The 13512-nt window shown below is 34.9% G+C and overlaps 1 protein-coding gene across 1 annotated transcript in view; it reads left to right on the top strand.

The window, feature by feature from the left end:
* Positions 1-7502, top strand: part of LOC128214334 (mitochondrial substrate carrier family protein L-like) — a 28622-nt gene extending 21120 nt beyond the window's left edge. Inside the window, exons 7-8 of the mRNA XM_052920756.1 lie at positions 1206-1411; positions 2432-7502. Coding sequence (XP_052776716.1) covers positions 1206-1411; positions 2432-2606 — 381 coding nt within the window. The 3' untranslated portion in view covers positions 2607-7502. The remainder of the gene's footprint in view (positions 1-1205; positions 1412-2431) is intronic.
* The last annotated feature ends 6010 nt before the right edge of the window (positions 7503-13512 follow it).

Here is a 13512-nt window from a genome sequence, read left to right as displayed (position 1 = left end):
CGAACTGTTTTGGCTACGAAACTAGTAAAAGTTAGTACTCTCGATCATCTAGACGCTTGCATCTGACACTGTTCTGTATTGAATTGACTCTGATCAGAGCGGCTGAATGATCGAGACTTAGAAGGTTTCCGTTACCACATGCAAGCGTTTATTTGTCATAGTAGCTGTGTCTGCACTGCCGTCTGCATTTAAAAGTTATTTTAAACGAGAAATTGGCCGCAGTTTGTCGGGATTCGCTTTACATACGCTGTCAGTAAGAATCGTGGGTGCTATATACAGCGATATTTTTAATCTACAGTATGCTAATAGTCATGGATAATTAGCGATCCCTGCATTCATCGAAAGATATTTTTTATTATTAACATGATTTATTAGTATTGGCTTTTTATTGAAAATATTTTTTTTTCAAGTTCCATTTTAGTCCATCAAAGACCAAAAGATACCACTGTGGGTAAACTGGCCCTTGGGGCAAATGTAACTCCGGGGCAAATGTTAGTCTTATAAACGGGCTAAATGTAAAACTAGGTCAACGTTCTTATGGTTATATCATAAGTCGTTTCCGACTGAGTAGATTTTAATCTTCTAGTCGTTCAGCATCATTAAACGTGTCTTAATGATGCTTATAAATAGAATTATACCTCTTTAGCACTTGTTACTAAAACTACCTTAGAACAAGTTCAATCAACTCGAGACTGCTGATTTCATATTTTTTTATGTATTTTCAAAGGATCACTTATTACATTCATACACTTTTTTGCTAATGCCACAGACGGCAGCACTCAGATACATGTAGCGATATTATACGTAAACTTTATCCACATCACAGTGTCTCTCTAGTCCGTTCAAGATATCAGCAATAGATATGAAATTATTATGCTTTTGTATTTCATTGGTCATATACTCACTTTAAACTTTATCTCACCTTTTCTTAGATAAGCTCACCTGATTTTGTTTTCTTTTCTTATCTAACAATTCTTAATTCATCATAACATGCGTTATCTTATGTTATCTTATGTTATCTTATGTTATCTTATCTTATCTTATCTTATCTTACATGTACCTTATCATTACTTATCGTATGATATCATACCATATCATTTCTTATCCTTTGTTCATATAGTCTTTTACATTATTATACCTTATCTTATAATTAATAGCCTATCACATCTTGTCTTATCTTGTCAACACTTCCTCTGTTCATATAGGGCTTTGGAGTTACTTGGTTGCGCACCATGGGCCTGATGAGTTCATATTTTATCTTTGTGGACACGGGTAGGCGAAATTTCCCCGAGTACTTCGCCCGGCCCATACTTGGACCATTTCTCATATCAGGGATGGCAGCTACCATGGCATGGTGGATTGTGTGGCCATTAGAGTACATGAAATCACAAGTCCAGAGTGGTTATGCCAAGTAAGTTTATTGTAATAAAAACCAAGCTTGATATATGCTAACAAAATCATTAGATTTTCCAATCATAACTTCAGTTTGATTCTTTTGTTTGATATAAACCAAAGTCAGTATCAAATTTCTCCGCATGTGTAATATTTTAAACATTGATTAACTTTATGTAATTATATCTACCAAGCTTGATTTGTCCAAAAATAATTAAACATTGCGGTGATAATATAACAAACACTGCGTATTGCGTCAATGATAAATGACCAGTACCAGAATGGGATAATTTCCCTTATCCTGAAAAAACTGCATTTGTCATAGCCCTGTTTAAATCGGGTTCGAAAGAAGATCAAAACCATACCAGTTTTAGGGAATATCATTCACGTTTCACAGCATTAAACAGTTTAAAAGATGCATAGACTTAAGAAGTTGACACTGACAAAAGTGCTGTGGCTGAAATTTTGACCTAAGAAACGCCTTTAGTTTGGTGGATCATTAGATTTTTTTGCGTAAACCTAAGTTATACCGTTTTTCGTCATTACAATATTTTTCAATCGTAATTGACTAACAAGAACAGTAAAAGTTGGAAATGTACTATCAAGCCTGCTTCCAATATATCAAGAGTGCCACATGGATATATACTTGGTCCGCTCTTATTTCTTATATATATCATCGTTATATATCTCTATATATATTAATGAGATTGCACTTTGAAATGATAATGAAGATATCAATTTATTTGCTGATGACTCAACATTGAACACAGGTTGCAATTTAACTAGAGTAGAATGCTACCTAAAGAATAATAATTACCTCATGGTCGATTGGTGCAAAATAAATAACATATCGTTATATCCAATTAAATCGAAATGTATGGTTATTGGAACGCTCCACAAATATTTGAAAGAAAAGTGATTCGGTTCTAATAAATGTATATACATGGTAATTCATATTAACGTGTTTGTTTACCAGTATTATACAACTTTAGTGAAAATATTAAATATTCAAATTGACTGATCCTAATTATGTTTGCAGCCAAAACGAGTCGGTGCTGAAGAGAATGGCAACCGTTATACGTGAGCGGGGATTTTTCTCCCTATACCGGGGAATTTTGCCCGGTACCATAAGAAGCTTCACAGCCAATGGAACGAGTATGGTTGTCATGACGTTTGCACAGAGAAAGGTTTCTGAAATGGGTCTTAGGGATTGATGGTTATACATGATGATTTTAAGCTCGTCTGTTCTTTAAAGAAAACAGTCAAGGTAAAGAGTTGTTGTCGTTGGCAGCAGTGTGCAAAAACTTTAACCTTTAAGCCATCACTAAAAACTGTATTTAAATGAAACTTGGTACACATGTTCTAACAGACATTATATGCATAGTAAGGCTATGGATTGAATAAATGTTGAGTTTGTCCCCTTGATCGACTGAAAAAAAACACAGACGAGCGTTTGCATGTGCTTTTGTTGACTTTCATATGTATACGATTTAGTCTGTGTTTCGAGGGTCGATGTATTGTCAAAGCTTTGGCGGCATTGCTTTTGTCAACATATGTATTACGGCAGCTTGGGAGTCATTTGCAGCAGCATGAAAAAATGTTAACATTGAGCAATAAATCAAACACTTTATAAGATATTATCATAAAGCTCTGGTGAACAGACTTTATGTTGGCATTTTGTTTTTTGAAAATGGTTGAATTTAAGTTATTTTGCACTACTTCTATGAACAAAGACCAAACAAAAACTACCAGGTACTCATTTGAGTCCGAGCCTAAACTTAATTTACATTACTAATGCTGATTCTTATGTCACATATTTCAATAGTTATTATCAATAGGACCAATTTGGACTTTAGTCCATGTTTTATCATTGTTACAAGTGGATGTTTTATAATTGTTATAAGAATTTTATTACCATGTACATGTATTCAGGGAGAAAGATTGCTGCCACATGTAGGTGGAGTGTTAAGGGTTTTTACATCCTTATATGTTAGATATTACAGTTTATTGTATTCGCAGTATGTTGCGTTGCGATGTTATTTGCTCAAATTCACAAGGAAACTTAATACTCTTGCGAAGATAAAATAATGAGATTAATTAATCAGGTTCGACAAGCTGACCTAGGAGTGACAGTCTACGTCGGCGATACGAACTGTGGGTGAGGGGTGTCCCACGGGTAGTTAATGGCTATGCAAAACAGGGATATCGAGGATATTCAAAATACCAATATTTCTCTGAAAATAAGCATAAAAAGAAACAAAAAAAAATGTTAATTGTTTTTAACTAAGGTCATAGAAAAATGCTATTTTCTAAGACTCTCTTAAAATGATAAAAAAACGATATCACATTAATATCGTCTATATAATATATCACTGGTTAAATTTTCATTTTTTGCAACGAATGTGTTATGTGATAAAGAGAATCTTACATTCGTTGCAGTTTGATACAAAATGTCATGACATTTGTTAAGGAAAGTTGTAAAGCTCGTCAACGGCTTATTTCATAACTTTTCCTAACTGTAATGTATATACATTGTTTTTGTACTCATGTAAGCTCTTATATTTACTGAACTTTTTGCTATGCAAGCTATGCAATATGTTACATTATTATAATGTACGGCTAATGTCAATCTCATCAAAACCAGATTCCAAATACTCGCTTCACGACGTTCACGACTTTACGCTATGGCCTTTATTGAGTGCAACTGCTAATGAATATGCTAGTTGGAGAGGTCAACTTCAGGTGACACCAATGCCATGTTCTAAAGTCGCATGCAGGACCACGAAATGATTTTTATAAAATTGGTTGATATAAGTTTGTGTTAGTTATGTAAGCATACAATAACTGTTTTACATTTTATTAAAGTTGCATATTTTACACACTTTCTTCCACGTTTTTGCATTCTTTGAAAACAAATATGTATCATATTGAATCTCAAACTAAACATTAACTGTCATTTAGTTGTATAGTGAATTGCAGTGAATTGTTTTCCAGTTATCCAGGTAATCTCCTACAAGTTTTAATGAACATATTTCAAGGGATGTATTTCCCTTTAAAATGAATGATTTGCATCACACATTTTCTCAGAAGTAGCCAGCTATGCCTTGTTTGTGTTTACAGATGATCGTGTTTTTCTCATTAATTTAAATGATCACATCAGAGGCATTAATATAGATAAGCGCCTTTATTTTGAATTAAAAATAATGATTTGATTACCGTTAATCAAGAATTTCTAGTCAATTAAAAAGTTTGTGATATTCAGAAACATGATTCCATTCCCTGGAATTACAGTTAACTATAGATATTATTTTTGATATTAGAGGAGAGAAATATTCATAAGGTATTATTATCATCCTGACATTTTGTTTCACTAGAATATTAGGAGATCATATTTTTACAAGGGAACAAATAAGCACGGTTATTTATAGGGCGACGACGCCCTCGAGTTATGTAGCTTCACTTCTATTCATATTTTTCCAAATATAATTGGAATATTAGGATTTTTGCTCTAGTACGATGAAAAACATCATTTCGGTAATTATCCTGTCCTAAAATTATCTGAATACATATTAATTGTTTCGAAGTAATTTAAAAAGCTACAAACGTCTTTAACACCTCTGACAAGCCAACCTATACGTGTGCTTCCTTAAAGCAGGGCATTGCCGAAGAAAATTTATAACAATCCGTTCAATTTTTATCTTTAAGGATTTTAGGGACAACCACAGTTACCATAATTTTCAAAAATAAACCCTTCATTTTAGTAGAAAAATGTTCATGCATTGGCCAAAACTGTTAGTTGAAAATGCATTTTACATGTATAATACAATGTTTATTGTATATTTTGTATGCAAGATTTTTTTATACATTGTATATTTCTAATGCTAGATTTTGATTTCATTTAACATAGCCATGTAATTTTCTTGGTTGTACAATGAACTCTTAAATACTGTGTTGTAATCTAACCTTTATGTTTGATGTAATTATTTGTACAATAATTACGATGATATGAGAGTGATGGGTGCGCGTTTACATTTGGTTTACATGATAAATTGTGGCAATTTGGGGTTACACGTATCAGTTGATTGTTAATGGAGAAATGATATAGGAGTCTATTTTAACATTTTTCATGTATGAGAAGTTGATAGAAGCTACATCTTAAATCAATAAACTTTTGATGGTGTAAATATAATATTTATTTAATATAGTATCGTTTATATAAGTTTGAAAATGATATTTACTAAATTTCTTATGGTCAAGACCACCTGGGAGCAATATGTCCAAGAAACCACTCCTGATATATCCTCAGTATACCATTCATGGCCATGATGGAAAAACTGTCATTGTTAACCGCCAAGGCTTGTCTTTATAAATTTTAGAAAATACAAATTAAGCCCGCATTCAATTCTTCTCATTAATTAAAACGTTTTTTTTTGTAAAATGCAAGATACATTTAAATGATTTTGAGGTTGTAAATTTGTATTGTAATAAAAATATAAATCCAAGAAAATGATGGATTTCAAAAACAAGTAAATAGAACAAAGGATGGCATGTGTTATTTACTACAAGCTCAATGGGGACCATTTTTTTACAATTATAGATCTCATTAAATAAAGGCAGGGTAAAGCTCATGATATTGGCACAACATCTTTAGGTAAAAACCGCACATAGAATCGTTGGCATAAAATAGAATATATATTATTTTTATAATCAGCACATTTCATTTTATTGTTACCATACTCGCATTGTTATATTTATACAAACCTCGCACTCTAGTTAAGATTCTGGCACGCCCAACAACCCAGCCATAATCTTAAACCCTCCAATTGTAATCCTCAAACACAACTTCTACTCACACTCCAGCTACAAACACGAATCTCGAGTAATAATCCTGTCACCCAATCCTCACACTTCTCTTTATCAAACATCAATAGTCAAACTTTATATTCAAGTATTATTGATATGGGTTATGCAGAGACCTTCACGAACGTCTTGAGTTTGAGACTCTTGAAAATGTTACAGAATGTCTTTGATATTGTCTTTTCTGAAATATAAGTGTGCGAAGCCATACTTTATTACTTATGTAACTATTTTCACAGTCAATGTTCTCCTCATACTCAATGAACAAAAATCTGATTTAAGTGTCAAACTCAGACTCAAGACTTATGAATTTGGGCATACTGCAGTAGGGTATATCGGCGGTAATTTCCTTGATTTGTAATCACCACTGCCTTGCTTTTTTGCGACTGTATTTTATTTTTTATGATATTTTTTCATTCGATTTCATATGAAAGTTATACAAGTATGCCTGATGTGAGAAAATAGCAGCTATGTGCGTGAACAAAATATATTTGAGATAGTAGGTTGAGCATTTTTCAGTGCACATTTTATAGGTTGCAGGAGTGGTTGTTCTTGGTTCGCGTATAATTAATGATATTTTTGTCTTTATGTTTTTTTACCGACATTTAGGCCTTGTCAACGGGTTCTTCCCTTCACCGTACAGTGATAGCTACCGTCACGTTATGGTATTCAAAGTCACGTGATGTAACAAATCGGAACTTTCTTTCATTTAAAAAAATATTTGAAAACAACATTATATTTTGGAAATTTGATAAATGATTGCATAAATAAGCGTTACAAACTTATATAGAAAAAACATCCAGCATTTGTTCATGCGGCAGAGATCTTCGCTGCTCGTCAAGGGAGATCAGTGCGTAAGAGATTGGTTAAATATATATGATGTGCCGTGAATAAATTGTTGTACCTATAACGCGATGTACCAATCGGAAAAAGTTTCAGGTAAAATCTGCACCAACAATTTTAGTTGCATTAAAGTAGAATATCTTGGTCATCGTCTTGTCATATATATATAGTTAATTTGTTTATAAAAGGTGTGCCATTGTTTTCTTATTGTATTTAAACCATATTATGACTGGCAGCTCATTCTGGTTTTTGATAAATGAAAATCTATGGGGTTTTTTACTTGTTGTTGATGCGTGTTTTTATTCTGATTGCTGATTCATCTAGGTCTGAAGATATTTTGATATTGTATTATTGTGTACTTTATACATCATATGGCTGTAAAAAATATGTATATTTTAAATTAAATTGGAAAGAAACATGTTTTGATTTAAAAGCGTAAACATTTTTTTTTTTTTTTTTTTTTTTAAAGTTGGAGATTCTCGCATGTACCCCGAAGAGTTTGGTTCATAATACATATTTCCTGCGACATGCCGCGATTTGATGCGACAAAGATACATACAAATAATCGCCGCGGATCACCGTAAATTGTATGAGGAAAAATAAATTGTTTGGACCATTGTTACGACTTAGCACGAGTTGATTCGTTATAAGTAAGAATGTCTTTCGGTACTAACTCAACATTATAACAAAAATAGCGCTTTCATAAATAAGGATATGTGACTTTCATATATAAGGATACGTGACTTTCATATGAAATGATACTTGGCTTCGTATATAATGAAACGTGGCTTTCATATGAAATGATACGTGGCTTTCATATATAATGATACGTGGCTTTCATATATAATGATACGTGGCTTTCATTTGAAATGATACTTGGCTTCGTATATAATGAAACGTGGCTTTCATATGAAATGATACGTGGCTTTCATATATAAGGATACGTGACTTTCATATGAAATGATACTTGGCTTCGTATATAATGAAACGTGGCTTTTATATGAAATGATACGTGGCTTTCATATATAATGATACGTGGCTTTCATATATAATGATACGTGGCTTTCATATGAAATGATACGTGGTTTTCATATTATAATGATATGTGGCTTTCGTATGTTATATCCCGTTTAACTGCGTTGCAAAGCAAATTTCGTAAGATGAGGGGGCTAATGTTTAAGGTATTGCTAGACCTTCGCGCCTGAGTTCGTACGATACTCGTAAACCAGTACTGCGTTGTCGTTCAAATCTCTAAAATATTTGAAGAATATTTGCAATATTTCCGCACACAATGTCGCATTAGGCCTTATCTCGCTGAATCGTACTTTGTCGTAATGAATTTACAGGTTCAGCGTCAATCGGAACTCCTCCCATTTTTATCGAAAACAACCTCGGATGTATTTGGACGTTTTACATACTCAAAAAGTGGCACGTTTAAGTCCGCTGCAAGTAGATCGCGTCGTAATTTTATTTAGCAGTTAAACTTTATGACTTTACTCATGGGAATCTTAATGATGTTTGCAATAAATCACTTCACTGGCAACCAATTTAAACTTAGATCAATATATACAACTCTAAAACAATACATTTAATTAATGATATAATTCAAAAATTTACGAACTACTTCAACTGATGTACCGGCATATATCCGAGGTTGTTTTCGATAAAAATGGCCGAGGAGCTCCGAATGGTTAGCGTTTAAAGAGCGAACATACGGCACTGAATAGTTGTTTATGGACGGAGCTCTCCTACCATCGAATCATTGCAACAAGGAACTAGGCAGATAACGTGGAGTCATAGTTGGCGTAGAAATGACGGAACCACTACATTTTCGACGTTACAAACGATACTGCGGCTTCAATACGCATGCGTTATTTCAAGGAGGGTACAATTTTGGCCGCTATTTTCAAACGACACTTCTTTTACCACAACTCAAAAACACAAGTATCCACAACCATTTACGATCATACGTATATCGAGCGACAACCTTCGGCCAATGTTATTTGTGAGGAGAAAGGTATATGACTGCTGTAATCAAGTTTGATATATTGGATATGCTCAAATATACTACGATCTCGAACTGAAACAATTATCCTCAAGCTTATATTCCTAGTTAACGCTGAAGCTTAATTCTTGACAAATAATATGTACGTGAAGTTAGCGGCCTAGCGGCCTAGCGGCCTAGCGGCGTGAAGTTAGCGGCCTAGCGGCCTAGCGGCCTAGCGGCGTGAAGTTAGCGGCCTGACGGCCTAGCGGCCTAGCGGCGTGAAGTTGGCGGCCTAGCGGCCTGGCGGCCTAATTATATTTTCTATTTCCAAGCAATTTTTAATGCGTTTTTTTTTTAAACAATGATAAATCAAGGTTTTTTATTCATATAGTTACATAGCGGCCTTAAATTGTTATCTATTCAGAATATTTTCTTTACCTTTTATTCTAAAACAATTTTAAATTAACTGTTTTATGCACAAATTATCACTCTGAAGCGTTTTTCAACTTTTTTTCAAAAATGTCGATCGAGCACTTCAGCGGCCTAGCGGCGTGAAGTTAGCGGCCTGGCGGCCTAGCGGCCTAAAATGGTATCCTATTTCAAAGCATGTATACATGCATTTTCTTCTAAAACAATGACATATTAACTGTTTTTTTGCACAAATTAACACTTTGAAGCTATTAACGATTATCAACAGTCTTCTTTTAAGAGCGTCGATAAAGCAGTCAGCTATTTCAAAGCATTAAACATGCCTGTTCTTCTAAAACAATGATGTATTTACTGTTTTTATGCACAAATTATCACTCTGAAGCGTTTTTCATTTTTTTCCCCAAAAAAGTCGATCGAGCACTTCAGCGGCTTAGCGGCCTAGCGGCCTAGCGGCGTGAAGTTAGCGGCCTGGCGGCCTAGCGGCCTAGCGGCCTAAAATGGTTTCCTATTTCAAAGCATGTATACATGCATTTTCTTCTAAAACAATGACATATTAACTGTTTGAATGCACAAATTAACACTTTGAAGCTATAAGCGATAATCAACATAAAAAAAAAAGTCGATCGAGCACTTCAGCGGCCTAGCGGCCTAGCGGCCTAGCGGCCTAGCGGCGTGAAGTTAGCGGCCTGGCGGCCTAGCGGCCTAGCGGCCTAAAATGGTTTCCTATTTCAAAGCATATATACATGCATTTTCTTCTAAAACAATGACATATTAACTGTTTTTATGCACAAATTAACACTTTGAAGCTATTAGCGATTATCAACAGTTTTTTTTCAAAAGCGTCGATAAAGCAGTCAGCTATTTCAAAGCATTAAACACTCATGTTCTTCTAAAACAATGATATATTTATTGTTTTATGCACAAATTATCACTCTGAAGCGTTTTTCAACGTTTTTTTCAAAAAAAGTCGATCAAGCACTTCAGCGGCCTAACGACATGCTTTGAAAAGCTGACTGCTTGTTCGACTTTTTGAAAAAAAGGTTGATAATCGCCTCAGAGTGATAGTGTGTGCTTAAAACAGTTAATATATCATTGTTTTAGAAGAAAATGCATGTATACATGCTTTGAAATAGGAAACCATCTTAGGCCGCTAGGCCGCCAGGCCGCTAACTTCACGCCGCAAGCCCTCTAGGCCGCTAGGCCGCTAGGCCGCTGAAGTGCTCGATCGACTTTTTTGAAAAAAAAAAGTTGAAAAACGCTTAAGAGTGATAATTTGTGCATAAAAACAGTAAATATATCATTGTTTCAATAGATCAGGCATGTTTAATACTTTGAAATAGCTGACTGCTTAATCGACGCTCTTAAAAAAAGACTGTTGATAATCGCTTATAGCTTCAAAGTGTTAATTTGTGCATAAAAACAGTTAATATGTCATTGTTTTAGAAGAAAATGCATGTATACATGCTTTGAAATAGGATACCATTTTAGGCCGCTAGGCCGCAAGGCCGCCAGGCCGCTAACTTCACGCCGCTAGGCCGCTAGGCCGCTGAAGTGCTCGATCGACTTTTTTGAAAAAAAGTTGTAAAACGCTTCAGAGTGATAATTTGTGCATATAAACAGTAAATATATCATTGATTCAGAAGATCAGGCATGTTTAATGCTTTGAAATAGCTTCGACTTTTTTGGAAAAAAATATGTTGATTATCGCTAATAGCTTCTAAGTGTTAATTTGTGCATTCAAACAGTTAATATGTCATTGTTTTAGAAGAAAATGCATGTATACATGCTTTGAAATAGGAAACCATTTTAGGCCGCTAGGCCGCTAGGCCGCCAGGCCGCTAACTTCACGCCGCTAGGCCGCTAGGCCGCTGAAGTGCTCGATCGACTTTTTTGAAAAAAGTTGAAAAACACTTCAGAGTGATAATTTTTGCATATAAACAGTAAATATATCATTGATTAAGAAGATCAGGCATGTTTAATGCTTTGAAGTAGCTGACTGCTTAATCGACTTTTTTGAAAAAAATATGTTGATTATCGCTTATAGCTTCAAAGTGTTAATTTGTGCATTCAAACAGTTAATATGTCATTGTTTTAGAAGAAAATGCATGTATACATGCTTTGAAATAGGAAACCATTTTAGGCCGCTAGGCCGCTAGGCCGCCAGGCCGCTAACTTCACGCCGCTAGGCCGCTAGGCCGCTGAAGTGCTCGATCGACTTTTTTGGGGGAAAAAATGAAAAACGCTTCAGAGTGATAATTTGTGCATAAAAACAGTAAATACATCATTGTTTTAGAAGAACAGGCATGTTTAATGCTTTGAAATAGCTGACTGCTTTATCGACGCTCTTGAAGACTGTTGATAATCGTTAATAACTTCAAAGTGTTAATTTGTGCATAAAAACAGTTAATATGTCATTGTTTTAGAAGAAAATGCATGTATACATGCTTTGAAATAGGATACCATTTTAGGCCGCTAGGCCGCTAGGCCGCCAGGCCGCTAACTTATCGCCGCTAGGCCGCTGAAGTGCTCGATCGACTTTTTTGAAAAAAAGTTGAAAAACGCTTCAGAGTGATAATTTGTGCATAAAACAGTTAATTTAAAATTGTTTTAGAATAAAAGGTAAAGAAAAATATTCTGAATAGATAACAATTTAAGGCCGCTATGTAATTATATGAATAAAAAACCTTGATTTATCATTGTTAAAAAAAAAAACTCATTAAAAATTGCTTGGAAATAGAAAATATAATTAGGCCGCCAGGCCGCTAGGCCGCTAGGCCGCCAACTTCACGCCGCTAGGCCGCTAACTTCACGCCGCTAGGCCGCTAGGCCGCCAGGCCGCTAACTTCACGCCGCTAGGCCGCTAGGCCGCTAACTTCACGCCGCTAGGCCGCTAGGCCGCTAGGCCGCTAACTTCACGTACATACAAATAATTACATTTAGTGCCTTTCTAGTTCTATAGTAACTGATTTTACAGAAATATTAACTATTAAGCCATCACCTGCATCATCAAAGGTTATACCTTAATTATATTCGGATGTTCTATCAGTACATACTTTCGATTTCCGCCTTCGGAATAAATTAATGTTATCCTTCGAAAGTAGTTATTTAATAATCGACATTAGAGGATGAACTTGTCCATAATATCGTTTAACATGAATAAAACATTCTGGAACGGTTTAAATATCGCAACGATTTCGAAAATAACAGTAAAAGTCGCAGTAGGGGATGAGTAGGTGAATATGAATCGTAGTTCATGATGGAACATCGGAGTAAACACAAATCGTAGTGCATGATAGAACACTGGAGGGAATTGTAATCTTAGTGCAAGATAAAACCATTCGGTGAACATGAATCGTAGTACATGATAAAACACGTGATTAACTATAGTTCGTAGAACATGAATAACTTTAATTGTACGTGATAGAGCACTTGAGTGAACGCAAATAAAAACAACAACAGCATGATAAAATACTGGGGATGGACAAATATCGTAGAACATGATAAACTTCTAGAGTGAACACAAATCGTAAAATATGACGGAACACTAGAGTGCACACAAAGCGTACATTATGACGGAACACTAGAGTGAACACAAATCGTAGTTAATGATAGAACATTGATATAAACACATATCGTCGTACATGATAGAACACTGGAGTGAACACAATCCAAGTACATGATAAAACATTGGAGAGAACACAATCGTGGTACATGAAGGAACACTGGAGTGAACACAAATCAAAGTACATGATAGAACACTGGAGTGAACACAAATCGTAGGACATGATAGAACACTGGAGTGAATCATAGTACATGAAGGAACACTGGAGTGAACACAAATCATAGTACATGATAGAACACTGGAGTGAACACAAATCGTAGTACATGATAGAACACTGGAGTGAATCATAGTACATGATAGAACACTGGAGTGAATCATATTACATGATAGAACACTGGAGTGAACACAAATCGTAGTGCATGATAGAACACTGGAGTGAATC

This window comes from Mya arenaria, chromosome 13 (assembly GCF_026914265.1).
Source record: "Mya arenaria isolate MELC-2E11 chromosome 13, ASM2691426v1".
NCBI classification, from domain to species: Eukaryota; Metazoa; Mollusca; class Bivalvia; order Myida; family Myidae; genus Mya; species Mya arenaria.
Note: the sequence above shows the minus strand (reverse complement) of the source record. Positions and strands in the feature narration are given on the sequence as shown.